Source organism: Labrus mixtus, chromosome 19 (assembly GCF_963584025.1).
Source record: "Labrus mixtus chromosome 19, fLabMix1.1, whole genome shotgun sequence".
NCBI lineage: Eukaryota > Metazoa > Chordata > Actinopteri > Labriformes > Labridae > Labrus > Labrus mixtus.
Window position 1 is genome coordinate 5,571,286 of NC_083630.1, and position 27,955 is coordinate 5,599,240.

The 27,955-nt window shown below is 40.0% G+C and overlaps 2 protein-coding genes across 5 annotated transcripts in view; both read left to right on the forward strand.

Moving 5' to 3' along the window:
* hnf4g (hepatocyte nuclear factor 4, gamma) overlaps positions 1 to 27,955 on the forward strand; it is a 187,438-nt gene that overhangs the window by 36,627 nt on the left and 122,856 nt on the right. The gene's annotated exons all lie outside the window — the stretch shown is intronic.
* tpk1 (thiamin pyrophosphokinase 1) overlaps positions 1 to 27,955 on the forward strand; it is a 52,692-nt gene that overhangs the window by 10,761 nt on the left and 13,976 nt on the right. Inside the window, exons 5-10 of one of the 4 annotated variants that reach the window (XM_061064001.1) lie at positions 3,267 to 3,336; positions 7,786 to 7,858; positions 11,754 to 11,849; positions 16,343 to 16,489; positions 20,527 to 20,638; positions 25,154 to 25,443. In XM_061064001.1, the coding sequence (XP_060919984.1) occupies positions 3,267 to 3,336; positions 7,786 to 7,858; positions 11,754 to 11,849; positions 16,343 to 16,489; positions 20,527 to 20,638; positions 25,154 to 25,197 (542 nt within the window). In that variant the 3' untranslated portion in view covers positions 25,198 to 25,443. Of the gene's footprint in view, positions 1 to 3,266; positions 3,337 to 7,785; positions 7,859 to 11,753; positions 11,850 to 16,342; positions 16,490 to 20,526; positions 20,639 to 25,153; positions 25,444 to 27,955 lie in introns of those variants that run through there. The other 3 variants (XM_061064002.1, XM_061063999.1, XM_061064000.1) reach the window with 3 other exon arrangements.

Consider the following 27,955-nt stretch of genomic DNA (forward strand, 5'->3'; position numbering starts at 1 on the left):
TATGATTAAAAAGCAGGGAAATGACAGGTTTAGTGCTGTGTGTGGAAGTGCATTATCTCCTGTATGTATCTATCACACAGCACAGTGAGTGACAGGAGCGAGGAGGATGTGAAGCCTGCAGGGAGGGATTACAGGCTAGTTAACTTACAAGGTCATCGCCTCTGACCGCCTCTGCTGTCCCCACTCAGCTCACAGTCACGATTCATAGAACATCCATGTCACTTATTGTGGTTTGTTGTTTAAACTCAAGTGCTCGGAAGAGTGGGAGGAGATAGAGTCAGTTAGGGTGTTGAATGTGTACTTCAAACAGTCATCATTTCATAGGTTCATCCGGTTAATTAAACGCTGACTGTGTCTTCAGCGTTGAGAAAAAATTCAGTTTAGGTTCTTTACTGAAGAGTTAATAATGAACCTAGTTGGTAAAAATATGGATTTCACTGAGTGATGTGTTCACTGCTCATTGCCCAGAATTCCCACTGAGTCTGAATTGTTTCATAGAAAATAGCTGTCATTTCTCGAGATGTTAGCTCTTTTTTCAGGGGTTGTTAATATACAGGTACATAACCACCAATCAGAACTAATGCAAAACTTCACTGTATAACAACTAAGGGTGTTAGTCTGTGGAACAACTGTGATGATGAGCTGAAAAAATGCAACAGTATATTTAAACAAAAAAAACTCTTCAGGAATAAAATTTTGAATAGATATGAACTGGAGCAGTGATTTTCTGTTTTTCTGATTTCTATTTGGTTATTTCTTGGCTGATGGTCTTGGTTAATCTGTTCCCATTATTTTGTTGTTGTTTTGTCTAAAAACTTAACTTGTTTTGGCCAACAAGTCCAACATCATACACTGATTGATGAAAACTTTTTTTTCTTTTCTGTGAATAATGCACAAAAATAAGAAGGGGTAGGACCAGAAAAGTTTTTAACTTCTTCCTATCCCTTTTGAACACGAACTATAATATTTGAGTTTATATTTGTTGCTATGGATCCTGAGGATCCAGTTTTTGAATTTATTTTTATTTTTTCCTTTTTATTTTGTGTTTGTATTATCTTAACATGTTCAATAAATTAACTAAGAAGGTGGAAGGCTGCACTAAAACACGGCAGCAAAGGCTGGCATCGTATCACAGAATTGTAAATGATTGGCAGTTTGACTTCATGTGAGCAGATGTTTTGATGTACATAAAGTATATATCTGTCATTGATATTTATGAAAACTCTTCTTACAAGAAAACATATTGCAAGGAAAGGAATATGGCAAATAATTGAAAAGTAGGTTGATGATTTTGAAACATGGCCGCCTACTTGAGAGGCACTTTATAGAAATACATTAGATGTCTGTATTTCACTGGAGCTGTGTGTCTGTGTGCGTTTTAAGAGCATGCCATAGAAACATAGTTTTATAAATGATTGACAGACTGAAGCAAATGTTGTAGAACCCGAGAAAGTTATTCATTGTGCATGTTTATACTGACTGATAGCCTGCCATCAGGAGGCTTCAGCAGCTGTTTGTCTGTTTTGTACAGAAGTTGTCTTTTGTAAAGTTTCTCAGCCTTTTGCACTCCGTCGGAGATAATGAGTCATTTACATTGCAATCATTTCTTGACGTGAAACATCAACATCAGCAGGGGGCTGGGGTTATGAAGAGAAACGTTACCTTGAGTATACATCGATGCAAATTGGTCTGCAATGTTCACTTTGTAAGAATTCAGGGCGAGGATAGTTAGTTGAAGAAGGATACCCCTCTGAATAATCATTCATGCTTATTTAGTCTACTTTAGCAAATGTAAGAGCGATTGGGTATTTGAATGAATGCATGTAGGTCAGGTGTGACTCCAAGATTTGACGGTCATTATGATAGCAGTGTGATGTTTAGAGATAATATCAGTGAAGATGGAAGTAATGCAAGTTAAACCTTCAACCTGCTTTTGTCCTGACCGTGTGAACCCTGAGGAGGAGAAATGTGTAAAATGTTAACATCTCAATAGAGGTGCTACTGTACATTGTTGAATCAACGCTTGGTATGTTGAGTTTCATCAGCAGTACATCGGCAAAGATTACAAGTTTCTACAAGAAAGCCACTGTCTAAAAGGTCTGATGCTATGAAGTCAGTCTGTTCTGAAGGCAACACAGCATCTTAACTGGTCAGAGCAAAGAGGGGAGTGAGTGTGTAGAACAGTGGGGAGTGAAATTTAAGTTTTTTCTCATAATGTGTTACCCCAGACTCTAAGTCTGGACTTGATCACATGTGTAGTAGACAGCTGTGACAAGAGATTTTTCTCTTACACCGTAAATTGTTATTTTTCTGCAACCACACAATTTGCCTACAGGCATGTGAACCATCACTGATGGGTTTGGGGAATGGACACAGTGGAACAAAGAAAACTGATGAGGGGACAGAAAACTAAAAACAAGCGCACCACAGTTGCCCGTCTCTTTGGGGCAGAGTTAGATTTAACCAGGGTGCAGGAGAAAGTTTTTTTTTACCTCTGTATGCATCACAGCACCCTCAAATAGCATGCAGCTTGTTCAAATTGAATAGAATAGAGGACGTGAAAGAGCATACATTTGCAAGTAGTTTGCATCTTATTTAGTGTATTGTTTTAAAAAGCAAAGAACCACTTGAATGTCTGTTTTGAAAGGACAGAAAAGCACTCCGTCACTTACTGTTCATTCTACTTCCACTTAAATTGTTCAACCACAATCAGAAAAGGCTGATGGGTTTTTTGGAGTAAGTATTTTTATTTTGCAAAACTACCATCGCTCATTCTGCTGAACGTACATTTTTCTATGTCAGTGTATAACATTACTCTTTCTTTTACTCTTTAGAGACTTCTTCTTGAAAACTTTTAAACTCTTTTTAAACAAGCCTCTGCAATGAATTTTTTTAGAATTATTTTTGAACAAGTCTGTTTTTTTGGGCTTTGCCTTTGACAGGACAATTGATAGAGTGTAGAATCGGGAAAGAGAGAGGGAATGACAATGAGAAGAGGCCACAAGTCAGACTGGAAACCTGGCTGCTGGCTTGGAGAACAATAGGTTACAGACGTAAAACATTTACTATATGGAGATAATCAATCGTTTAACTGAAGGTCTTGCTTGCTTTCGCCGGTCATATGGAGGGATCAGTACTGATTTCACTCCAAAGGGGCCGTATCTTCTCAAATGCAGAAATGGAACTTCACAGTTATATTCATAGTACCTAACAGAGGTCTAAATTAACACACAGGCTAAAGTATCCATGTGTCTGTCTTTCTGTAGCTCTCCTGAGAGCGTGTGCTGATGGAGCTGCCAATCATCTCTATGACATCACTGCTGGAGCCAGAGACAGGTGAGCTGGTGCACTTTTTGTTCCCACTAACACGTCGTCCTCTGTGCATGCTGTTGAGTTTGAGTAAGATGATGTTATTGATGATACTGCAAAACTGTACAATGCTTTCAACAGCTCTCTTTTTGGTTTGATAGGTGTGATTGTGTGCGTATGTGTGTTCTCAGTTGAGAAAATGTGTGTGTCTAATGGAGGACCGCTGTCAGGACAGAGATGGGTTATGGGGTCACTGTGTCCCTGAAGTGTGGAGGCTTTCACAGAGAGATAGTGAACATCAGTGTGTTTGGTCAGGGTGGGATAATGGATGTGGTGTTTCATGTCTGACTGTCTGCATGTTCTTCTTCAGAATAAAAGGCGTTGTGTGAAAACGTGGGTAGTTAGGCCACAGTAAATAACAGATCTGGCTTTTACTTCAAAAAGAATACCGGATGCATGCCATGTAGGATGCAGGCTGAATTACGTATATCTGATTTTGTGCACACAGTGCTCAGCAACTCTGGGTAAAATGGAACGTGAGCGCTCGTTCACTGTCACCTGCACGTTCAGGGACAACACTGGATACATGGAGAAGCCCCTCAGTCGGTGTGAACACATGCAGAGCAGAGAGATTGTTAAGGACAGCGAATGGTGGATACCTATACAGACACCGATTGTTGGAGATGTCGTCAATGATAAAACAGCAGCCATGTCAAAATACCCGTCACAAATGAATGTGCACAATACAAAAGAACTAGTCACCAGTTACTTCTAAACCTAGAAAAAGAAACTAGAGTGTGTGAAAATGATGATACAGAGTACACCACTCCCTCTGGTGTGATATTGCTTTATTATCAGAAAGAAGCAGGTTAAAGGCAATAAGCTTGTGACACCCAACAAAACCTGTAAAGCTTAAATTACCTATACGAACACTTTTCAGCCTTGAATCAAATTAAATGAACTGATAACCATAAATTATCACCATGACTACACATGTTTTTCTGAAGACTTTTGTCATAGCTGATTCCCTTTTGGTTTTCTAGTAAATCTAACCCTGTGTCATTTCTACATGAAAAGTCCATTTTGTCTTAATCAAATCCTGTGAGAGGATAAGAAGTCAATAGATAGATGAACAGGGGACAGGACAGTGCTCACTGTGGCATAAGATAAGACTGTGTAAGACTGTGGCATAAGAAATTCTGGAATTTGTCACCACATGTGACGCTTTGTTTCACGTCTGATGAAGGGCTGGGGCCTGAAAACGTCACATGTGGTGATACATTTCATTAAATGTAATTTGAAACAGCTTCTGGTGTGTGGACTCAAGTCTTTAAATAATGCCAGTACCTGTTCGAGCTCTCATCAGGAGTTCATGTGCTGGTTCTGTCTAACTCACACACACACACAATGTGTATAGTGTTCTGTGCATGCAAACATGAATGTTGATGTTGGAGTAAAGGCCAGTGAAAAATCAGATGTCTCATGTTCAGAATTCCTTTCCAAATTCATCTTTGTGTTCAGTCAGTTCAATGTTTTGAAGAGTCTGAGACCTCCACATGTCATAGTTCTTTGTTTGACTCTTTTTTATGTATCGTGGTTGTTATTGATGTCATCAAAGATAACTCCCCCGCCCCTCCACCAGCTCTCCATCTCTGATTGGGAGATGAGAGGAGTAATCAGAGCCACATCTCCACAAGTGATGGAAAGTTCAATTAGGAGATCAGAAGACCATGAGAGCTATGAGGGAAGGATTGAAAACAACACAACAGTGTTCATGTGGATGGATCAGTCAGAAATATAAATATCCTGTTTATTTTATCTTAATGAGATGGTTACTTTGAAGGAAGTTGCCGTAGTTACACAGAAAAGAATGCATGGCAGAGTGGAAATGAGACTAGATTGGACTGGAGTCTGAAGGAGGAGAAAGCATGTGAAGGAGAGCTGTTTATTGGCAGAGAAAAACAGGCGATGAGGATGCAAAGTGGGAGACACAACAAGCCGGTTGAACACATACACACAGGAAAAGAGCACACAGCCGCCGCCGCCGCCACCCGATCCTCAGACAAACCGGCGGTAAAATGCTCTATTTCCCATCCAAATTAAAGTGTCAGTTAATATTAATGTGGAAGTGAAGACTGTCACACACACACAACACGCCGACAAAATAACACACACACAAACAGCATAGATGGCCACACACACACACACCAATGAATAAAGAATTTAGAATCGCGCCTGGTCAATTACTATCAGCCGATAGAGTCATGCACACGGGTCACAACAAGATGTGTGTGTGTGCCCAGTGTGAGTGTGTGTGTGTGTGTGCAAAGCAGTGATCAGGCCCAAAGTCACATCTCATCCCGTTTGTCACATAGAGGTTATTTTTGGGTGAAGATGTTTTATAGTGTAGAGTAGATTTTATACTTATTTTCAAACTTATGTGCATATTTTATGTGTGTCTCTTTGTGTTTGTACTTATTTTCTGCCTGTGAATGTGTTTTGTTTCTGTAAAGAAGATGTGTACCTGGATTAAATATCTTTCTTTTTGCCTCTGTTTGGGTTGCATTTGATTGTCTGTATGCATGCTTTTGTCGAAAGTGTGTGTGTGTGTGTGTGTGTGTGTGTGTGTGTGTGTGTGTGTGTGTGTGTGTGTGTGTGTGTGTGTGTGTGTGTGTGTGTGTGTGTGTGTGTGTGTGTGTGTGTGTGTGTGTGTGTGTGTGTGTGTGTGTGTGTGTGTGTGAGCGTGGTGTGTGTTTGTCTACATTTGCTGCTCTGTTTGTCTTGTTGTATCTTGCTGGTGTAAATGGGAATGCCGGGGACGGAGAGGGAGGGAATAATCCTTCTGTATCTCCTTCTTCAACCAACCGGAACATCGCTCTCGCCTCTTACAGAGTAACCACACACACACACCGATAAACAAACACACCGCAAACACATACGCTAACACAAACAAGCAGACAACCCAACCAGCCATGAAATCGTAATGTCAGACCTGTTAATGCCTCCAGATAGCGGCAGCCACATCTCTGCGTGGTCCTGCTCCAAACACACACACACACACACACACACACACACACACACAGAATACATGGAGAGCTATCTGTCTCTCTCTGACAGCAATGCAACACTCAGTCTTTGCTGTGAGATAATTTTTTTTGCCTGTTTTCACTGATCTCTGTAACAGACCTCGTCAATTCCTACGCCATGGGAATGCAAGTTTCCTCAAAACACAGTTATATTTAGTTATATTTGGATAAATTAAATACACAGGGACGTTTGCTTTCAGAATGCAGAGCCCATGCACCAATATTCCCAAACTTCTTCTCTATTAGTTGTACAGTTATCCTCTTAATTGCATGTGTTAACATCTCATTTTCTCCATGTTCATGTTGTTAACACCAGTTTTCTGTATTTCTGTATTGTGTGATTATTGTGCCATGTTTCTTTTGAGAAGCAATTCTGGATCAGATGAGTCATAAAACTAAAATTTTAAAATGAATTTCTCTAAGGTTTTTTTTAATTTTATTTTTTGCATTGTCCATTAGTTTGACAAGTATCATGCATGTGCTGCAGGTAAGCAACTTGCCTGAAGGATGCATATGAATCCATATGCATCCTTCAAGCACCTCGGAACTTCAAAACTTCTATTAGAAATAATATTTTGCATATTAACTGCACACATTTCATACAAATGTATACATCTTTACATTTTACCCTGTTTGCTCCTCTGAAACCAGACCCTAATGGACTAATGTTTACACATTCAAACTCACCGTAACACACATCTGCATGTGTTTTTTTCTCACTTTGTGCACTAACCCACTTCAGAAGTCAATATAAATAACCCCAAATTCAAAATATACACATTAATTATTCATACAGCCTAGTTTCAGTTGTCATTTTTACAGTATTCTGCACTGATTGAGCACATGTCAAAACTTTAAATTGCAGAGACCTACATTATGCAAACCGATACTCTGCTCTTATAAGGAATCCTCACTCAGTGTAATACAACAGGTAATATTTGATGAACAGGTACCTCATGCACTGTTTGTGTGTGTGTGTGAGTATGTGTGATAAAATATACCTTCATGGTGATTATCTGTTTCAACCTATCTCAATGTATGCATCAAACTATCTGGATTGCTTGTGTATGTTATTATGTATGTATGTGTGTGTGTGTGTGTGTGTGTGTGTGTGTGTGTGTGTGTGTGTGTGTTTTCACATCAATCTTTGTATATCTGCAGTCAACACGTGTGTGAAAACGGGGCAGCCTCAGTGCAACAGAGAATCACCCTGTCAGTCTCCGTGTCTCTTCGCCTTCCCCGGGCGCCGTCACTCGTCTCCCTCGCTGCACAGATCAAAGAGCTGACACGATGTCCTCTCTCTCTCTCTCTCTCTTGCTCTGTCTGTCTTTCTTGGGGTTGTAACCCTCTCCCTCTGTCACTCATCCTCTCTGTCTATCCTCACATCCAGCTTTCTCCCCGACTACATCAGTGGGGATTTTGATTCCATTACTGCTGAGGTCAAGGCTTTCTTTACAGACAAGGTGAGTGAAACGTTTGACTTGCAGGTGTACACACAGGGACAAACTCACACATACAGTATAAACGATAATAAATATAACTTACTAACAAAAAAACAAGATTACGATTGAGGGAAAAAAGTGAATATATGAGACAGTTTTAATAATCGCTAGATGACTGACTCCAATGTGATGCAAATAAATCTGTTCTGCCAAAATGATCCTGAAGCTGTCATACATTCATCGAATTAAACTCTCAGGAACTCAACTGGAGATTAACCGTCGACTGAGCTTGAGTTTGAGGGAACATGCTTTGTGAGTGTAGGTGGTGTGTCAGGGACACAGAGCTGAGGTGTGGGCTGGGGATACGTGGCTCTTTTGACTCTCCAGGACTTTCCCCCTGCAGTGAAAAGAACCTGCAGACTGAGTCATCAAAGTGGGGATGACCATGCAGTCTGACTCAGCGTCAACCCTCAGAGCTCTCCAAGATGCATTTAGAATCAGTCAATCATCAAAAACTACCTCAGGAGGCGGTCAGACCCACATTTGACATATTTGCTTCCTGCTCTTCGATCAGACAAACCTGTTCCTATTTTTGTTCCTGCTTTTAACTCCGAGTTTTCTGCTCCATTTAGAAATCCTTCATGGCTCTACACCTCACATTAATCATCAACACTTTAATCGTGGAGTTTGAAGGAGTCCTAACAGAGTTCAGCAGGAGGCACTGTTGCTTTGTTTACCACAGCTTTGCAATTGTCGGATGTTGCTCACTGGTCACGAAATAAATGCAAATGAATGTAGAGAGAGAAAACAAATACATTCTCATCTGTAATTTAACTTGTGAAAACTACTTTCATTTCCCTACTGATCCTCATCATCCTCATCCTTTTTAGACATGCATACTTTGATGGGGAACATTCGTTTAGTTTGTCAGAGTTTGAGACTAATTAACTACATTAACTACTACTACTACTTTTACTACTGTCAAACATATTAACCCTCGGGCATCAGTTTAATTTACTACCCTTTTAAGTCACTAAGGACAAAAATGTCCACTTCCAAAAAAATTATCTCTTAAACAACTTCAGCCCTGCTCAAAACTACCAAACATTCAATCTTTTTTAGGAATTTAACCCTTTAAATGTCAGTTTGATTACTTGATGTCACTGTTATTATTTATGGAAAAAAAACACAAAAATGAGTTATTTTCCATATAACAAATATTTGGTGGCTGGGGATTTTTTTTAAATCAGTCTTGGATGTGTCAAAGATTATCCAAAATATTGACATTGATGCATTGTTAGTTTTTGTGTAGCATCAGATTTAAAATGTAGTTCGCTGTTTGGATAGTGGAGGGCGAAAATATCCAATTTACAAACACTGCTATGAAAATAGAACAGATCAATATTTTTTTCTACTTTTTTTTTGCATAAATCTCTTGAACAACTGCCATTTAAAGGATTAAATTCCTGATAATTATTCAATATTTGATAGTTTTGAGCAGGACTGGAGTTGTTTAGGATATTTATGCAAAAAAAAGTAGAAAAGAATATCAATCTGTTCTATTTTTATAGCAGTATTTTGGAAGTGGACATTTTTGTCCTTAGTGACTTAAGAGGGTAGTAAAAATGTTTCACAGTGTTCTATTGATCTATTAAAAAAAAAAAATTTGCATTCCAAAATGTGTCAAGAGAGAGACTTTCTTACAAAAATGTGTGCCATATGCACTAACACAGCCAAAATGATGGCCAGATAAAGAGGAAACATTTGCCCAAATGGACAAAAATGTCCATAATGATGCATGAGACTACAACGAAAAGGTACCTGCAACATTGAACCCTGATCTTACCTAAGACCATTTTGCGTAAGAAACAAATGTATCAGGAAATGTATGAATGTAAAAAGAAAGTATCACATTTGTATTATTTCTAATCTTTACAATCTGGACGTTATATCACACAGTGGTCATCTGCTTGTATTTTTGCCTGTTTTTTTGCCTGTACTTTGGGCGCAATGGAAGAAAATACATTACTGGGCCCAAAGCCAGTCTAAAAAAAGGAAGGCTATGTTCTGGCACAGAAAATAGCACTGTCCCAGGTGTTGGTGCACCTGCCCTTTCAAGCAGAATTGAGTCACTTAAGTTGGTTTGATTCATGTTATGACCAAAACGAATCAATGAGTTACATAGTAACTTTATACAATCAATCAATCTTTGTTTGTATAGCGCCAATTCATAACAAATGTTATCTCGAGACACTTTACAAAAGATCAGGTGAGAGACCTTACTCTTTGTTATATTATCTACAAAGACCAAACATTGATCCATCATGAGCACTTCCCTCAAGAGGCAGAAAGCTCGAACAGAACCGGACTCATGTTGAACAGACTTCTGCAGAACTGTGTTTGACTTGGAAAGTGGGATAGAGGGAGATGAAAGGAGAAGGAGAAGGATAGGGACAGACAGAGTGACAACAACAATGAATAAGATAGATTTATAGCTACAATGTCAGTGATAATGGTAAAAGTACGTGTAGTATTAGCAGTAACAGCTAAAAGCCTGTTGCAACCTGACTTTAATGCACTTTAATGTCATGCACTTGAGCTGTCGTTGCCATGAAGACACTGTCCAAGATGTCGGAAATAGTGTCCGTTTTCAAGACTGCACATTCATGAGGTGATCTGCAATGTGCATTTTTTCAAGGCAAACAGTTCTCCTTGTATACTCGAAATACTTTATTAAAATGTAAACGCTGAAGATGCAGTTTTAGCAGCCTGCGTCACAGTCTTTCCTCCTTGTGTCCCCAGCTGTACAAAAGACTGCACCATGTAGGCATATTCAGACTAAACTCTCCAAGGTCATGAGAACAAAAAATGCTAATTCTCCTTTGAAGTGGACTTTTTATGATGAGCAAAACATCCAAGCACAACACTTGAGGGTTGAAGCTTGGTTCAATACATAATAAATGGAGGGTAAGGTGTCACATAAACACACCTTAGACTCCGAGGCTTAGAGAAAAAGAAAATGTAGTGCCTGTGCAACCTTTGAGTTACTGTGATAAGACCCCCTCCGATACACACCGAAATGTGGATCTAATACTACACCATGCACACACACATGATCACACACCTGCATACAGAGATATGGGTTGGCTTCTGCCATTACCCCCCACCCTCCCCCTTCTCTCTGCACCGCCTGTAATATTAGTCCCTTTTCACAAATATCACAGGTTGCCTACAAAAAAAACGAGCATGACTTTTGTTTCCATGAGACAGAACTGACTTTTATGGTGATGCTTTAGGAGCAGAACAATGGGAAAGTTTGAGGCGTTCCCTCAGAGATTTGTCAGAAACGGTGAATAATTCTGCATAAATGGAAGGGAGAGAACAGAAAAGCATCCACAAGGGAGCGAGAGAGACAAGAGGAGGCAGAGATGGAGGGAGGGTGGAGGATGGATGGGATCAAACGGAGCACAGCGAAACAAGTTTTTTCAGAACTGACTGCACTCTGTGTGTGTGTGTGTGTGTGTGTGTGTGTGTGTGTGTGTGTGTGTGTGTGTGTGTGTGTGTGTGTGTGCGAGAGTGAGATAGGGAAGTTTGTGTTTTTTAGGAGGAAAGTCAAAGTGCGTGGATAAAGAAGGAGACAGGGGGGCAGAGAAAGCCGGAGTGTGGTTGTTTACCTGCTGTACTTTTAAGGCCACTGACTGGAGCCTTTTCATTATTCAGGAACACAGCCCACAGACAGCGAGACAAGACTAAAACACTGATTTATACCTCGCTCCATCCCTCTATCTCACTCCGTGTTTCTGTGCTCTGTTATCCCTCCATCCTTTATCTGGGCCTGGGTGTTTTGTTCCACTATCCGTGTATGTGTACATCTATCTGATTGTGTTTTGTTGCCTGTGTTTGTGTTTGTACATAGGGATGCAAGCTGATGGAAACAGCAGACCAGGATCATACAGACTTCACCAAGTGTCTTGCAATCATGCTGGAGGAAATTAAGAGGCGGCAGCTACAGGTAAGAAATCAGCTACAAATGAAGCTCTCATTTTGATTCATATATTTATGAAAATATTGTCTGATATTTTTACTGCCAAATGAATGGTAGATGTGAAAACAGCCATTTTCAACTCTCGCAGTACCCTCACTATATCATTTTCCACACAACAATAACGAATTAGAACTTTAAAATAACTTCTCTGGGCTGTGCAATAAAATAACAAAATATGAAGCTTTAGCCAGGAGGCTGTGAGGTTAGCACATCTCAACACTAGAGCAGGGGAGAAGCAACTCACCTGGCTCTCTCCAAAGGTAACTTCACTCTCACATTAACACTTTGTATACAGTTTGTTTCTTAAAAGCCGGAAGAAGAAAAATTGACATGTCTGGAGGGGTGTTTGCAGCAGAGAAGTGATTTTCAAGGCATAAGTTTGGACAAGTACAGCTCTCCTCTCACTCAGCCTTTGAGAGTTAAATGCCCCTAAGCGAGGAAATCAGTCCTTAGATACTGAGGATGAGTTGCTCAGAGGTCAATAGAGTTGGACTGTGGTTGACTGTGGGCAGATGCGAGGTGTGAGTGTGTGTGGGTGTATGAATACGAAACAGTGTGCTGCAGGGGGGAAAAAAAACATGCATGCACACTGAACATTCTCTGAGCCGTGTTGACACCTACACATAAAATGCAAAGCAAAAGTGGTTTGCTGGAATTAATATCTAATATATTAATTTTGGTGTGATCTTGAAAGTGTTTAAGCGTTCCCTTACATTTTTTTATCCAAAATTTGGATATGAGCCAGCTGGAGCGAAGCCCTCGTGCGCTGCCAGCTGCTGCAGAGTCAGACACACGGTGATATGATCCAGAGATTGACTCCATTTCTATTCTGACTGGAAAATGTCAGCGGAATTACCCTGAATGCATCTGGTTTTCCTATTGTTCTGTATAGCTATTTATCAATAGACCACCTCCCCCCCATCTCTCACCGTCTCTTGATCTCTATTATATGCTGAGAATTGCTCCAGTTGTTTGTCAATCTGCATGGGACAGACAGGACACGGGCAATCACTTTTTGACCTTCCAAAAGAGTTGCTTATAATTATAATTTTTTACTCACTATAGCTGTGTTCACATGTGAACTCCTGAAAATATCTAGATCATTTCAGGAGGACTGCTCCGGAGATTCTCCTGACCTGGCTGTTCATATATGCTCCTCACAGCTGGAGACTATCCCTGTCAGACAGGAGGGGGGGGGGGGGGGGCGGGGGGTCTCCTGAGGTAAAAAAAAAAAAAAAAAAAAAAAGAAGATGTATAAGTAGCGGACGAAGCAACAGTGTCTGCTATACAACAATATAATGAGAATATTTGCCTTTATATCAATGCTAGATGTAGTTCAACAAAATCCCAATATGAAGAAAAGAGTGGAGAAGAACATACTGGAGAACAGGAAACATAATGCAGCCGTTTAATTACGTGCATGGAGATCGTATGTTCATAAAGTCTATGCACAGTACACCGGTCACAGGATATAAACGTCACCGCCCTCTCCCACTTGCTCGAGGTGAATTCTCTGGAGACTATCCTACAGCGTCCTCACATCAGTTCCCTCTGACTTCTGACTGAAATCTGAGTGAAAAATGTGGATGTTTGCGTTCACACATACAGCTCGTCCTAGAAACATCAGGGGTTTTCTGCAAGTGTGAAATCAAAAAGTGAATCCAATTTCTGATCCTGCCTTGTCATTTTGTCATTTGCTCACCCGCACTAATTCCCCACTTGTCTCCTGTTTAATTACTTTGGGAACATAGATGAAATAATCACCGGGCATTTAGCAGGATACAGAGTATTGTGTTCCTGTTTGTGCTGTTTAAGATTCAACACAGTAGCCCCCCGATGTTTTCCTCCACACAGCTTAGCCATCGATTTGGAGAATTTATCTTGTATTATGTTTGGCAAAGTCACAAAGAATGGTATCAGAGGATTATGGTGGGTGGATGAGTATGTGATTGTTTGTGTGTATAAAGCATGCATTTAAAAGTGAGTCTGTGTGTGTGTGTACTTTGCTAGTGTGTGTACTTTGCTAGTGTGTGTGTGTGTGTGTGTGAGATAGCAATGGTTTAAATCCAAAACGTGTGTACTTGTTGAAGTTGTGTGTATTAGTGTGTGTGTTTTTCTGTTGTCTAGTGAGCTTCTTGTCTTGCTTCACCGTTGCAAGCATGATTAGCACCACTGTTTTCTCTTATCTGTTTCTCAGCCAATCAGAGCATGAACAGTCTGATCTGCGGTGCAAGCCTGTTGAATAGTATTCATTTCAGATTCTCCTTGCCCTGCTTGTTGTTTTTCTAAGTAAACAAACTTAAAGAGGAACAAATAAGAATTCCAAACTGTTTTACAGAGTTTGATATGCGTAGCCGACACAACAGAGGTTTGATCCAAAGCAGAAGATTGAGCAAGCCACTGTGTCATTGGAAGCTGAAACACAATACACTTATTTTCCTCCACTCAATGCATTTTGTTGTTTTTTTTCTTTCAGTTTTCTTTACATTGAGCCTTTTTGTCCTCTGGTTTTGGCGACTCGCTGTGAATGTTTAACCGACTGATCCCCTTCACTGACACTATTCACTCTGTGTTTGATCCCCCCGCCCCCCTCCCTCCCTCTGGAAGCAGCTTTGGTCATGTCAGGGGTTTTCTTGTTTTTAACAAAAAGTTCTTGTAAAGCAAAAAGAAACTTGAAAAGGCCATCTGAGATGAATTTGGAAGATGTCTTCAGTGATTAAAAAGGTCCATATGTAGAGAAGGCCATAAAGACATGTTTGGCAGGTTTTTGTGTTTTGAAGGTCAGATTGAGATTTTGCTTCTGAGCAATATACCTCTATTGTTCTAAAGCCAATCACAGCTTCAGTATCAATGAGCCAACCCGTCACACCAGATGACAGTCCTGCTGCTTTAAACTCGCCTAATCTCAAACTCCACCAGAATGCCTGAGCACCGAACCATCACAGACAGAATTTGCCTCGCACAGAGCATAAAAACAAAAAGTGAAATATGAGAATGTATTTACATGCTTTCACATAGTGAGATGATTCTTACACATCTTGTGAAGTAGCTCATATGTTTAGAGTAAGTTCTGAAAGTTAAAAATGTTAACCTGAGAAGTGACTCTACTTGAATGTATATCAGTATATCAGGAGAGGGAATCACCGGGTAACTCACGACACTATATGATAAGAAACTTGGTCCATGATAACAATACCATCACAATACAGCCATTTGGTACATATTTATATATTTTGAGGCAATCATGATGAAACATAATGATGAAGGTTTAACTAAAGAACAAAAGGGCAAAAGGATTCATGTGTTCCTCTTCAATTTGGTGTCAGTTTCACATGTTATCACGCTTTATCTCTCAACTTCTTTTCTCTCCTGTCGGACATTATCCCGCTATTTTCACCTTCTGTTATCCCGCTTTACTTCTCTTTTGACTAATCAACTTCAGGAAAGTTACCCTCATTCATGTCATCACAGACAGCCTGAGGAGTCATGAAGTGGTGACACTGTGAGTCAAATTTGCAGGGAAATTAGTTTAGAGCGCCATGTTTGCAGCAATTTCATACTTGTATCACAAAAGTCAGATTCAAGACATATTTTAAAATCAATATTTTGTCTTACCCGTATTGTATATCATTGGCTGCGAGTGTGTTTTGTCTTACCCGTACTGTATATCATTGGCTGCGAGTGTGTTTTGTCTTACCCGTACTGTATATCATTGGCTGCGAGTGTGTATCTTCCTAGTAAGGCTGTAGAAAAACAATAGTCAAAGGTAATGAAGTTACTGTTAATCTGCAGTGTATGAGTGAGGTGAAAACATTGATGTGAGTGTGATTGATGGTATTTTGTTGGTTTTGGGTGCTGGTGTTACTGTCAGTCGTCACCATCTGACAGCACCTCTGCCCTCTTCTCTCTGTTGGGTTTTAAAGCTGTCAGCTCGGGTGCTTGACTGCTCAGGGAGTTTGTTTAAGGACGGAACTGCTGAGAGCTGTAGATATTGTACTTAAGTGATGGCTCAAACTTTAAACATACCTTTAGCTCCGATGCTGCTTAATCTAAATATCTCTAATCTGGTTCGCTGAATTCACCTCTTGATTCAAGAGACTGATGTTGACCCTCTTTGTAACGTCTCAAATGTGTGCTTTGATCGACCACTGATAGTTATCTCTTCTTCAGCTCAGTTTTCTCCCGAAGCTCGTAGTCCTTACTGTTTCTCTCTTTGAATCTTTACTTCTCCCAATGGCATTTGTTGTGCTACTTGTTTTTTTGTTTCTTCATTAGATGATTAGGCTGAAGATATTTCATGTTTTTTTTGTTTTTGCCAGTTAAACTTATGTTCTTATTTTTCTGCTTTACTGCTTCTCCTGTCAGATTTTTGTTTAAAAAAACAACAACAAACCCATCCTTCCAGAAATCAGTCCAGTATGTCAATCCTGTGTCTAATCAAATTCTGTCTGTGCCTCCAGGTGGATGCCATAGTGACACTGGGCGGCCTGGCGGGCAGATTGGACCAGACCATGGCATCTGTTGAAACTCTCTTCCACGCTGTGTCCATGACAGACCTCCCTCTGTTGATCATCCAGGGGACGAGCCTGGCGTACCTACTCAGACCTGTGAGTGGATTGTAACACACACTCTGCAGCCTTCACATGTTGGTATAAAAACTCAATTAAGCAATTGTGTCCAATCCATTGAAGTGAGGTGAAATACAATCAAACTAAATTAGATTTTATCCCCAAAAAACATGTTGCTGTATCTGATCAATTCATTTTTATCAAGACTTATTCACTTTATTTAAAAGTCACATATTATGGGAAATACACTTTACCATGTTTTTCTAACAGTATGTGTCCCTATTTCGTCTACAAACCCTCTAATTATGAGAAAAGTCCACCCCTCCCTCTTTTACCTGCTCTACTTTTCAGAAAATGTGTGCTCAATCAGGCTGTTTGGAGATTTTCCCTTCATGAAAGGGCAGTAACCCCTCCCCCAGGTGGGTGACACTCCCACAGCTAGGTGTTTGTTCTGCCCTCTGAGTCTGCCTTCTCACCGTAAACAATAGGACATGGAGCGAGAAAGACCAAGCCACCCAAGCCCTTCCAGGGAGGGGGCGTGGTCAGACACAGCTCATTTACATATTTAAAGGTACAGACACAGAAACAGCCTGTTCTGAGCAGGGCTAAAATTGAGGGGTTTATAGACATAATCAAATACAGGATCGGAGTTGATTTAGAACAAGGAACTTCACAGACATATTTTGGGGAGTGCTGAGACTTATTGACACTGGTTTAAAAGGAGGCCTTTTAAAGGCCTATGTGACCTTTAAAGCTGTTTATAACAACTTCACAAACAGCCATCCCTGCCGTGTATTTCCACCCTACTGGATGAACATTTTTCTCTCTTGTAATAGCAACTCCTACTCTTACTCATCCCTCCCTCTGCCAGTCCTTCTCTTCATGTTCTGTTCTCTCTGTGCGTCTGTCTTGATTGGAGTGTTGAACACTTTGTGTCTATGTTAAGTAATCATTTTAAGTACCACCCCCACACACACTTGCCACACACAAAACACGTACACACTTCTGCTCTTATGGTGCCCCAATTTACTGTTGTGTGGAAGAGAGTCTCTTTTGATGCTTACAAATTGATTTCCCTCAATGCCAGCCACTTTCTCATGCTCCTCAGTTGATTGAGTTTACAAGTGGGCCAAGCAGCCAGCATTTGGGATGCACACCCCACCTTCCCCTTTTTTTCCCTGTGTTGTTTATTTGCTGTATGCTCAGGACAAACAACTAACTGTCACACTTCCTGGTGACACCTTGTAATACATTAAGTAAACCTTTCTCTCATGCACTTCCTCCCTACTGCTCGTCATTATTCCAAAGGCGCGTTGTCATTTGCTGCTTCATACCTCGACACCTCCAATTAATCTTACTTCAGTGAGGGTAAATTAAGCTTGTTTGTCAATGCAGCTCCAATTTGCTAGCGACTGATGAACGCACACGTCTGTGCATGAAGGTGAACGCAACCTTTAAAAGACCCTGTGCTGTTAGTTAAAGTTACATCTGCAATGAAGTATGTAAAACTTTTGCCAAATAATAACATCACCCATATTCAATGCAATCACAACTCTGTTACAGTCTCAGTTTTGGGATTAAGTGATGCAATCAATAGACTCTATGCATAACCGTTACAAACATTCATAACAAATTAACACCAGAGGCTAATGACCAATGATTTAATTTAGCAAAGTGGACAAGTGTGGATTATGTCACCTGAAAATAAGTCAAACTTATCAGCCACTTATCTAAGCTATATCCAGTGAAACATGAATATTTAGAAATAAGTGAGACATGCTTCTCCATTCCAAATTAAATCTTTGCAAGTCTAAGGGCGCAATCACACTAGACAATCCGTATTGTGCTCAAGCATACTCGACCCCTCAAGTATTACGACGTTATGTACAAGAGGTAACCGTACTCAGGCCCGGTTAGTCCTGTTGCAGTGTGAGTGCAGGCCAGATGGGGAAAGTGGAGGGGGGGGCAATCGTACTTAAACACGGTACGGGACATCTGGGCCTAATGTGAGTGCGCCCTTAGTCACAGTCATTTTATTTGTGCCTGTAAGTTTAGCTGCTTTTTCCCAGGTGCACTGTCTCAAGTGTTATGCTATCTTTGTGTACAGCCAGCTTGGGGCTTTGCATTCTCAAGTCTTTGATTCAATTATGTGTAGGGACAATGCAAAGGCTGCAGGATAGATTGTCAAAAGCCCCTACACCATAGGAAGTAGGTCCCAATGTGATGCTACATTTGCTCAATATAGATGTTAAAGAAAAATAAAAAAATTTGCTCTCACTTCATCTGTTTTCTCGATTGTTCTCTTGTTGTTTGCTCTTTAGAGTCTCAGTTTTCAAATGTAGCTGAGATACGTTACTTGCCTTTTAAGATACTTCACAAAGCCTTCCTTCTGTGTATGTGGGACATCTAGCACAGCGCTCTATCGTCCCAATCAGTGCTATAAATCATTCTGTGGTCGCACACACTCCAGGTCAAATATACAGGCTTGTTTTCCTGATGCCCTTTAACAGAATGAAACTTGTCAGGGAGAGAGCAGATTTAAATGACAAAGTGTAAACACCTGAGGTCTCTTCTTCTCCTTGCTCAGCTTAAAAGTTGCTATCTCAGTTAGCTGCTAGCTCACCAACATGCAGAAAGAACCATCCTATGTAAGGGGCTGTATTACATGTGTATTTCATGTCCAGATATGAAAGTTTCTTCTTCTCTCTGTCGCTCACTCATGGTCTCACTCTGTCACACTTAAACAAAAACACGGTGTTAGTAAGGGAAAACTTTTGATAAAAACACATTTTCCCATCATACCTTCCTGTAGGTTAGCAGCCAATCAAACAAAAAACCCTGTCTTAAAAAATGCAACATGTTCATTATTTGTATTATGTTTATTAATTTAGCGTGAATGTATTTGCTGTCTTTGTCTGATTGATAGTCTTAAGATGACTGATGTTGAGTTGAGCTGTGCTCTTTGTCTTAAAGGCACAGTATTTAGATTTTGCCGCCAGGGGGCTCTCAAGCAACACAATAACAAAAGATAACATTTAGGCTGGCCAGGAATCATGAGAGTTCTCTCTGCTACTGTATCTGTCATGGCAGCCATGACAAGACACGTCCTGTTACCACTTTAAAATTACAGATTTCTCTGGCTTTGATAACTGTTAATATATTTGAGGTAATGTAAGTACTCAAAAAATATATAACATAGGTTCAGTCATTTTTTTATTAATTTAGATATTTTAATGTAAACATTCTAATAAAATTCTACATACTATACTGTTAAAGCTGATATGGCAGCCTGAGCTCTAATTGCACTGGTTGTAATCTGCAGATATTCAGTGTAAATCAAATTGAATGAACACAATTTATATTTGTTTTTCTTACTCAGTACATACATTAGTGTGCATGTTAATACGGCTGAAGTGTTTCTTTGTGCATTTCTTTTGTACGTTTTTACTTACTTTACTAAGAGAAACTTTATTTGACCTTTCTTCATTCCAGGATCAGTCACGGTGCACTCACAGCAGAGTCATTCTTCAGTCTGGAGAGTCTGACACCACTTTGCTCCTACACTCTGTGTGTGGCTCTTACTTTTTTTTCCTTCCAAGCCCTGGTTTTCTCAAAGTGAAACTATGAATACTTATGTTCACGTTTATTTTCTCTGTAAATCACTTCATGCCACAAAAAATTTTTTTTCATCTCTACCTAACACTTCTAAACGCTTACAAACTTCCTCCCCTGTTGACAGATAGAACTACACTACCCATTGATTCTGAGTGTGTGCTGTATGGTGCAAGTGCAAAGCTGAGTTTATAAAGTTATAGTAGGTCAGCACAAAAAGTTGGGACTCACTGTGAGAGAACAGTTAAATAGACTTAAAAACAGTAAATGTATACTTTATAGTGTGGGCAAGATTGATGAGAGCAATTATTCATTTGAATGAGTCTTGGTCCCTGCATGGGTGCAAAAGCTTAGTTTCTCATTTGGGACTGGAGAAGGTTTTAAAGTCTTGTTTAACTTGTGTTTCCACCTGTTATCGCCTCACACACACACACATTAATTTCTACCCTCATGTTGTGTGTCAGCAGGGCAGCCACAGACTGGGGGTGAACACAGGCCTGGAGGGAGACTGGTGCAGCCTCATTCCAGTAGGTGGACCCTGCATTACGACAACCACTGGACTCAAGTGGAACCTGAGTGAGTGCTCTCTTTTTTTGAAACCACACTTGAATCATGCCCAATTAATTAGTCTTGACTTTTGATAAGAAAAAAAGGTGGAAAAAAGGACGAAAATTTGACTTTTGTGTTTCTTTATTAAAGAACGTTTCAAGGGAAGAAAGAACCTTGTGCAGAATATTTTAATTTTTATGATAACCCTCACGTTTTTGTTTTTTGTATGGTTTCCTTTTACACTTTCTCCAAGTTGAATTCCCTAAACCCTCTAGATGCATATTTTAAAGACTGATGGAAATATTTATCATGATTATAAAGTTTTGAGGACTGAAGAGGAAAAAAAAGTTTGGAAGAGCACTCTGGTCAAATCAATCTGCGGTTTTAAACAAGTGTTGTGGCTTGAAGACACTCTTGAACATTGTGAGAAAATCTAATCAGACACCCATCTGAGGACTCCCGGGTTCTTACCCGTCTGTAAGGCTGATGCCCAGCTGTGTTCTTAATGAGTCGGCACCAGACCACCAGTATGAGAGCAACCTGGCTGGCGTCTGCGCCTTGGTTGGGTGTCCATTCAGAGGCTGTGTGTGCTTGTGTGTAAGTATCAGGGAGTCTCTACACCTGAGCGAGCACGCTTGTGTGTGTGAGCTTGTTTGAACATGTCTGTCTGCATGTTTGAGTAGCAGTGTGTGTGTGTCTTTAGAACTACTGTGTGCTGTATATTTACTCAGCACACCTGTGAGATGGCCTTCTGGATGGTAATGAGAGGGGCTTTAAACATGAGAGTCCTATGCAGATTAGCCAGCGATAACAAGATGCCTAATTAATCACATGCATATTAAGAAGGCTGGTGTAATGATTTCCCATCGGGGTTGGAGTAAAGGACAAGAATGTGAAACAAAAAAAAAGAGAAATAAGTTTTCCTCTTACTTTTCTGCATGTATAGGTGTAAATATAGCAACAGTGTATCTATATAGCATTGTGTGATGCTCTGTTTACTCTTCAATGTGCGCGTGCAGGGTTCTAGTGTACTCTCAGTGTACGTTCTCAGGGGCCCAAATCAGCTCTGTGCTACTCTGGGATGACAGTCAGACTCTTTAGAAGTCCATAGAAATGATCCCCCACACTTGGGTTCAAAGGCTTTCTGTGATGTAAAATATATGATCCTTCTATAAAGAAAGAGGTTCGGGCTGTCAGCCATTACTTCCTCTCTGGACCCAAAGGAGCAGAGCTTGTTTTAACTTTTGCTTTAAAGTCTTAAATTCTGTAATGATTCATACTGTTTTGATCCAGAGTGTAAATGTAGGATGAGTTCTCAGTTATTGAGCTTTTTTTTTCTACTCCTGGGGAATGTGCAGGGTGAGCTGCAGTACCCCTGTACTAAGTGAATCATATATCATGATTTATCATTTTATTACTTTAATCAATCAGTTCTGCTTTTGTTATTTTTTCAGACACAGTGCACTCAACACACTCAAAGATCTGAGCCTCATCTCACATCAGTTACAATGAAAATACAGTTTTTATCTCCAAAGAAATGTTTCTCAAAGCTTCTCTTTTTTTGTCTCTTGAACAGTATGAAACCCTTTCCTTTGACATAAAACGTCGATGTACTGAGATTTTGAGTCTGAAAAGATCCAATAAAATAAAATAAAACTGTAAATTTGGAGTTAAAACGTTTTATTTTATAAACTAATTTATACACAGTGCAGTGAGGTTTAGAAATATGACCAAAATAATTGTGACACAAATTGTCTTTATGATGCTTAAAGCTGTAACCCAATAGTGATATTCAAAAGCATTATGCAAATGAATGTTAATGACATGAGGCTTTTTTAAATAGATCTCTAGCTTATAGTCTAAAGTGCCTGACCCAAGTGTATGTTTGTAATGTTTAGCAGTATAAACGCTGATGATCCAACCGATCCTAATAATGTGCTCTATGAAAAACGGGGGAAAACTGCTGTATTAACATAGACAGGATTTAGTTAGTCTCTTTCTGCTCCCTCTTTGCACATCACTTCCAGTTTATGACTTTTTGCCTGATGAAGGTCTAGTACTTAATGACATGAACGGAGAAAACCAAGAGGAGGAGGACCCAAGTGCAGAATAACCAAAAATATTTAATTAACAAAAAGGCCACAGACAACAAAAACTTAGTTTCAAAAGTTCAACAAAAAACACAGGGATCAAAAACAGGGAGCCACAGAGGAGCACGAGCAAAAACAGACATACCAACGCACGACATAGAAACAACATACATACAATGAACTGACACAGAGACTAAATAGATATGGGGTAATCAAACACAGGTGAGACTAATAACACAGGTGAAGACAATGAGGGCAATCACAATGGAGGGAAACACACAGAGGAAGGAATGAACACAAGAAACACTGAGGACAACTACAAAATAAAATACATGAAACACTGAAGACACACAGAACTCAAGAATGATGAAAACACACTAGAACATAAAGAAATGCTGAAAATACAAACCTAAATAATACCAAATCATGACACTTAAAAGTTGCCAATAAAAGTTTGTTTGCAAGTTAGAAAGTGTGCGGTTGTTTACGATTAAAAGCTTCCTCAACATAACAATACTCCTGACAAAACCTCATTATAGGACAGATACATGGACGCACAGATGAGCACAACTACATTTGCTTCTTACAATAAGTCAAACAACTTTGGGTGCTGGGCGTTATGATAATGACAACCTATGATGATAGATTATAAATGACATGTGTACTGCTTTGTGTGCTGACTGTAAGATAAAGCCCTTTGTTTTAAATGGTCCAAACCAAAGTATAGGGGTTCAATAGCCCTTATTGAATGCCATATTATCTGGTATTGAAGAGGTCATAATGTAGTATTCAGATTTATTTCTATCATTTTAAACATTAAGTATGTCAAATAAAACCATTTCTGCCATGACATTCATTGAATGTATCAAACTAAATAGGGAAAAAATCACAGAATAACCAGAAGCAAATGTATTTAAAGTCCCCTGTATGTAGACGCAGCACATTCCCCAGGTAAGACATATTGTAGAAAACAGTTTGTAAAATGTGCTTTTGTACTTTTTTTTTTAAAAAGCTCCTCTAAGACATAAGAGCCTCACAGAGACACGGTGTGAACTACAGCTGAGCCTTAAGAGCACACGGGCTGATGCCCTGTAAGGCACGGAGAAAGGAGACACTGCTGGCAGCAAAGTCAACTCCTGAAAGTCATGACAAAAGCATCTGTTCAGAAAAAAAGCCTGCAGGCGACTTGCACATAATGAAGGATGGGTTGAAGCCTAGAAGATTGCATGCATTTGAATGAGGTGTTAGGAAGAAAAAGAACAGGTAAAAGAAGAGGTGAAAGTTGATGCAGGAGCTTGAGAGCTTAGCTTCTTGTCAGTCTTGTAAAACTGACATTAGGAGCGATTAACTAATCATTTTTGACTGTGTCTCATCCCCATTACAATCTTCATTTTTTGGCTCTTTTTGTGTTCTTTCTATGTCTTTAAAAACCATGCAAGCATGCAACACATTCCTCCTTATGCCTCCATGTTTGAGCAGAGTTTAAACAGAGTGTTGGTGCAGACTGGTACTGTAGCTGCCTGGGAGATACAGCTGTTGTCAATATATGAGATAGTTATGATATTGATTTTTTCTTTTTTGTCATACTGCCTCTAGCAGTAGAGGTTGAATGCACAGGCTTTGCTTAATAACTTATCAGAGCTTCCAGCCTGTTGGGCAGTGAGGGAGGCGGAAGAGAAGAGGAAGAGCAGATGTAACATCACGGAGTCAACAGAGAACGTTTGTGAACTCTGTTGTCTTATTCTTATCATGCTTCTGTCTCCGTCTTACAATCACGTCCTCTCTCATTATTCCAAGCTGTGGCTGCTTGATTGTTATCAACCTTCTGTATGTTATATCTTTTTTCAGTCATCCCTTCTTAAAATCCCCCCCGGGAAAATGTCAGTAAAATACAGTTGCTGTGCGTGTCTTTGCACATATATTGCTTCTGCTTGTAGTTGTAAATGAGTGACCTTGAAATCTGATTTCAAAGCGGACGGTGGTTCATTGCATTAGTCCTAAATTAAATCATTTCCAAAGGATTTTTACATTTCATGCTCATGTGTTCCACTCACTCAAGCCTTTTCCTCCTAGTAAGGACGAAGTGCCTTTCCTTCTCTGTAAAGCAGCTGTCAATGTAACTCAACTCCTCCTCAACATTTTTTATTGTTTTATGCCTTTATTTAAGAGACAGGACAACGGATAGGGTCAGAAATCGGAAAGGAGCCACAGGTCGGATGCAAACTGTCCACTTTGATGACGACTGGCTCTCTTTCTGATTGCTGTTTACTTTTAGTATATTCCCTTGATATACACAGATTGATTAAAGTGAACAACACCCCCCCCCCCCCCCCCCCGTAAAACTGTATCTGGCTGGTGGGGTTCTTAGTTATAAAACATTGTGCAGGTTTTGTTTCTATTTCTCATAAAAGGCTCCAATGCTATAACCAGGGTCTACAGGTTAGTATGTGAGCAAGAACAAGTCACCCTCGTGCAGCACACAAAACGGCTGAATGAGAAGAAACCTGAAAAGGAAGCTTTAAAGAGACAAAAGAAAGGGAAGGAGCGACTGAAGGAGAGAAAAGGAGGATTTTTTGGAGAGCGGAGGTTGAAACCAGATTTTGATGTTATGACATATGAGAGGGAGCGAGAGAGAGAGATGGCAGGCGTCGTGTTCATTTGATGTTGAGGATGCTGACACGCAGCAGGAAGCGGGGGATTATGGAAAGTTTTGGGATGCGTGTAGGAGCTTTAAGCAGGAAACTGTATGCATGTGCACCTACAGACGGCTCTGCTGAAAAGACGTCAGTTTTATTTTCCAATAAAGTATTCTACACCTCCTTTTCCTTTTTGATCTCTGAGTCCCTCTGCTAATTGTGCTCACTACTGTCGTTCCAATTATTGAATTCCTGATTACAAAAGATCATTTGTCTGCAGTCTGCACTTGTCTTCAGTGTTTCATATTCACAGAAATACAACCAATCTTTGCTAATTATTTGTTAATACGACCTCAATTCTAGAGGATCAAACAGATTGTTGACTGGAGAGATCTGGAGAGACCAGGTATCTGTAAACCTGTAGTTACAGCCAGTCTGTTTGTCCGAGGATTAAGACTGGCCCTGCATTCCAAGTAGCATTTTTTTGTTCTCTCCCGCTCTGCTGCAATCTTGTTCATTTTCACCTAAAGCCTCTCATTTTGTTTCTTCAAATTCTGAATGTCAAGCAGTACATCTGTTCCTGTCTTTGACCGAAAATGCATGAACCATCTGTGGAAGCTTTCCTGATGCTTTATACCAGAAAAGCTTAAGCAAAAGAAAACTAGCCTCATATTTCCTATACCCTAAAATATAAAATGATTAAAACACGCTGTGTAGTTTGGCACAACAATCTGACCTCTAAATGAACCCCACACTGTGTAAGTTCAGTTTTCTACAGAGACATCTGACTTTTTGGCTTGATCATAAAGTTTAAGCTCACAAAACTGTTTAGTTCTCATGAGAGTTTAAAACAGACAAAGTGAATAAAAAGCCCTGAAAGGTAAATCTTATCACTTACCCTCAGGCTTCTACCACAGGCTTTTTTTAAATGTTTTTTAGTTCTTAATGCAAAGGTAGAAGTGCAGTCGATTATTGCTTTAGTCTGGGGTTGAAGAAGATCAAATTTGAGGTATAGCAGGGTCAGTAATGGTCAGTATAATGTATTATCTCATGTTAAATATGGTCCTTATTTAAGTCTGAAAAACATCAGAAGGTCTGGCTCTAAGTCATCTTTTCTGGAAGTTTAATCTTTGTAGGAGAAGCTGTGGCAGGCTCTGACTTTTTTCCTAATTTCCCTCCTTTAAGAAAGTTCAAAGTGGGTTGCTGATTCCAATAATTATGCAAAATAAGGGTGAGTTCTTTGCCCTCTTGATTGGTCATGGCTGGACACATCAACTCAGACTGTGCTCTTGTCAGCCAGGCTCTGATTGTTGATTGGTGTTGCCTGTAGTAACATTTGAAGACCCCAGCCAATTTGTATGCATTAAGTAGCCCTAACCTCCACTTCCCCTGCTGATTTTCTCTGCTCATGTGCTTCCCATTGCCCTTAGTCTGTCCTGCAGAAAATGAGTGGCAGTGGACCGCCGACTGTAAACATTAATCTGACATAAAGAGATGCCATTGAGTCTCCACAGACATGGAAGCAGGAGGGGAGTTACCCACTGGAAACCACTGACATGCTCAGCTACAGCACAGAAATCTTCTGATAATGTTTGTGTCTATTTGTGAATATAAAGAAGATATTCAGAGGTTGGTGTACCCTCTCTAACCTGGATTTATTTACTCTGTGGTGTGGCATTAAATCTTCTCTCAGAGATATATTCAGCTCAGCTAGCTTTACTACATGAAGACAATAAGTGCTGCAGCAGTGATGTGTAAAGATCAGATTTTTTCATCCCTGCTAGGTTACAATGAGGGCCAAACCCATGAGGCCAAAGTCATTAGTGCTTTTCTTTTTGTCCTTTGACGCATCAGGGAGGCCAGATTCTAGCATCTATAGGTATAGACAACAAAGTGAAGATCTGCAATGCCAAACACACAGACCCAGATCAAAGTGAAACGAAAAGCTTTTTTCAAAGCATGCCCAGAAAGGACATGAATACATTCAACCCACTGGAGCCCTCTGTTATTTATAATACAACATATTTAACTGTCTAATACATGAACAGCTCAAGTGCATAGGGTTTGCTTATGTAACAGCACTTTTATTTATAAAGTTCTTCTGTGTGTACAAGTTTCCATCAGTTTAATCCCTGACATGGTTCAAATGTGCCATCTTTTGCAGTTTGATTTTAGGCCACAACAGGAGTTGAAGATGGATGATGGAGTCGATCAATGGATGCGATCTAGCTTGCATGAATTTTAAGCAGATGTACAGGATGTAAAGTAATCCATAGAGGCGTTACTCTGATGTATTATTTTTAGTATTTCATTCAGGGAGAGGTCATGTTTTATGAGGAAACATGCATAACGTCTTACTGCTGCTTTTCTTTCTGTGACGACCCTCAAGTGTGTCTGTGAGAGGTAAAAAAAAAATGGAAAAAGGAAGAATATGCAACGTTTTGACCCAGTAGATGTCGCCCTTGAGCACCAGCATGGAACCAAATTAAATTGCTTTTTGGCGACAATTTCCCCAAACTGAAGCCTCCACTCTCCTCCAGCAGCACACCTCCAACCCGTCTCCGTTGAACATTTGCATGAGACGATAAGTGGAATGGTTGTTTTGTTAGCGTGCAAAA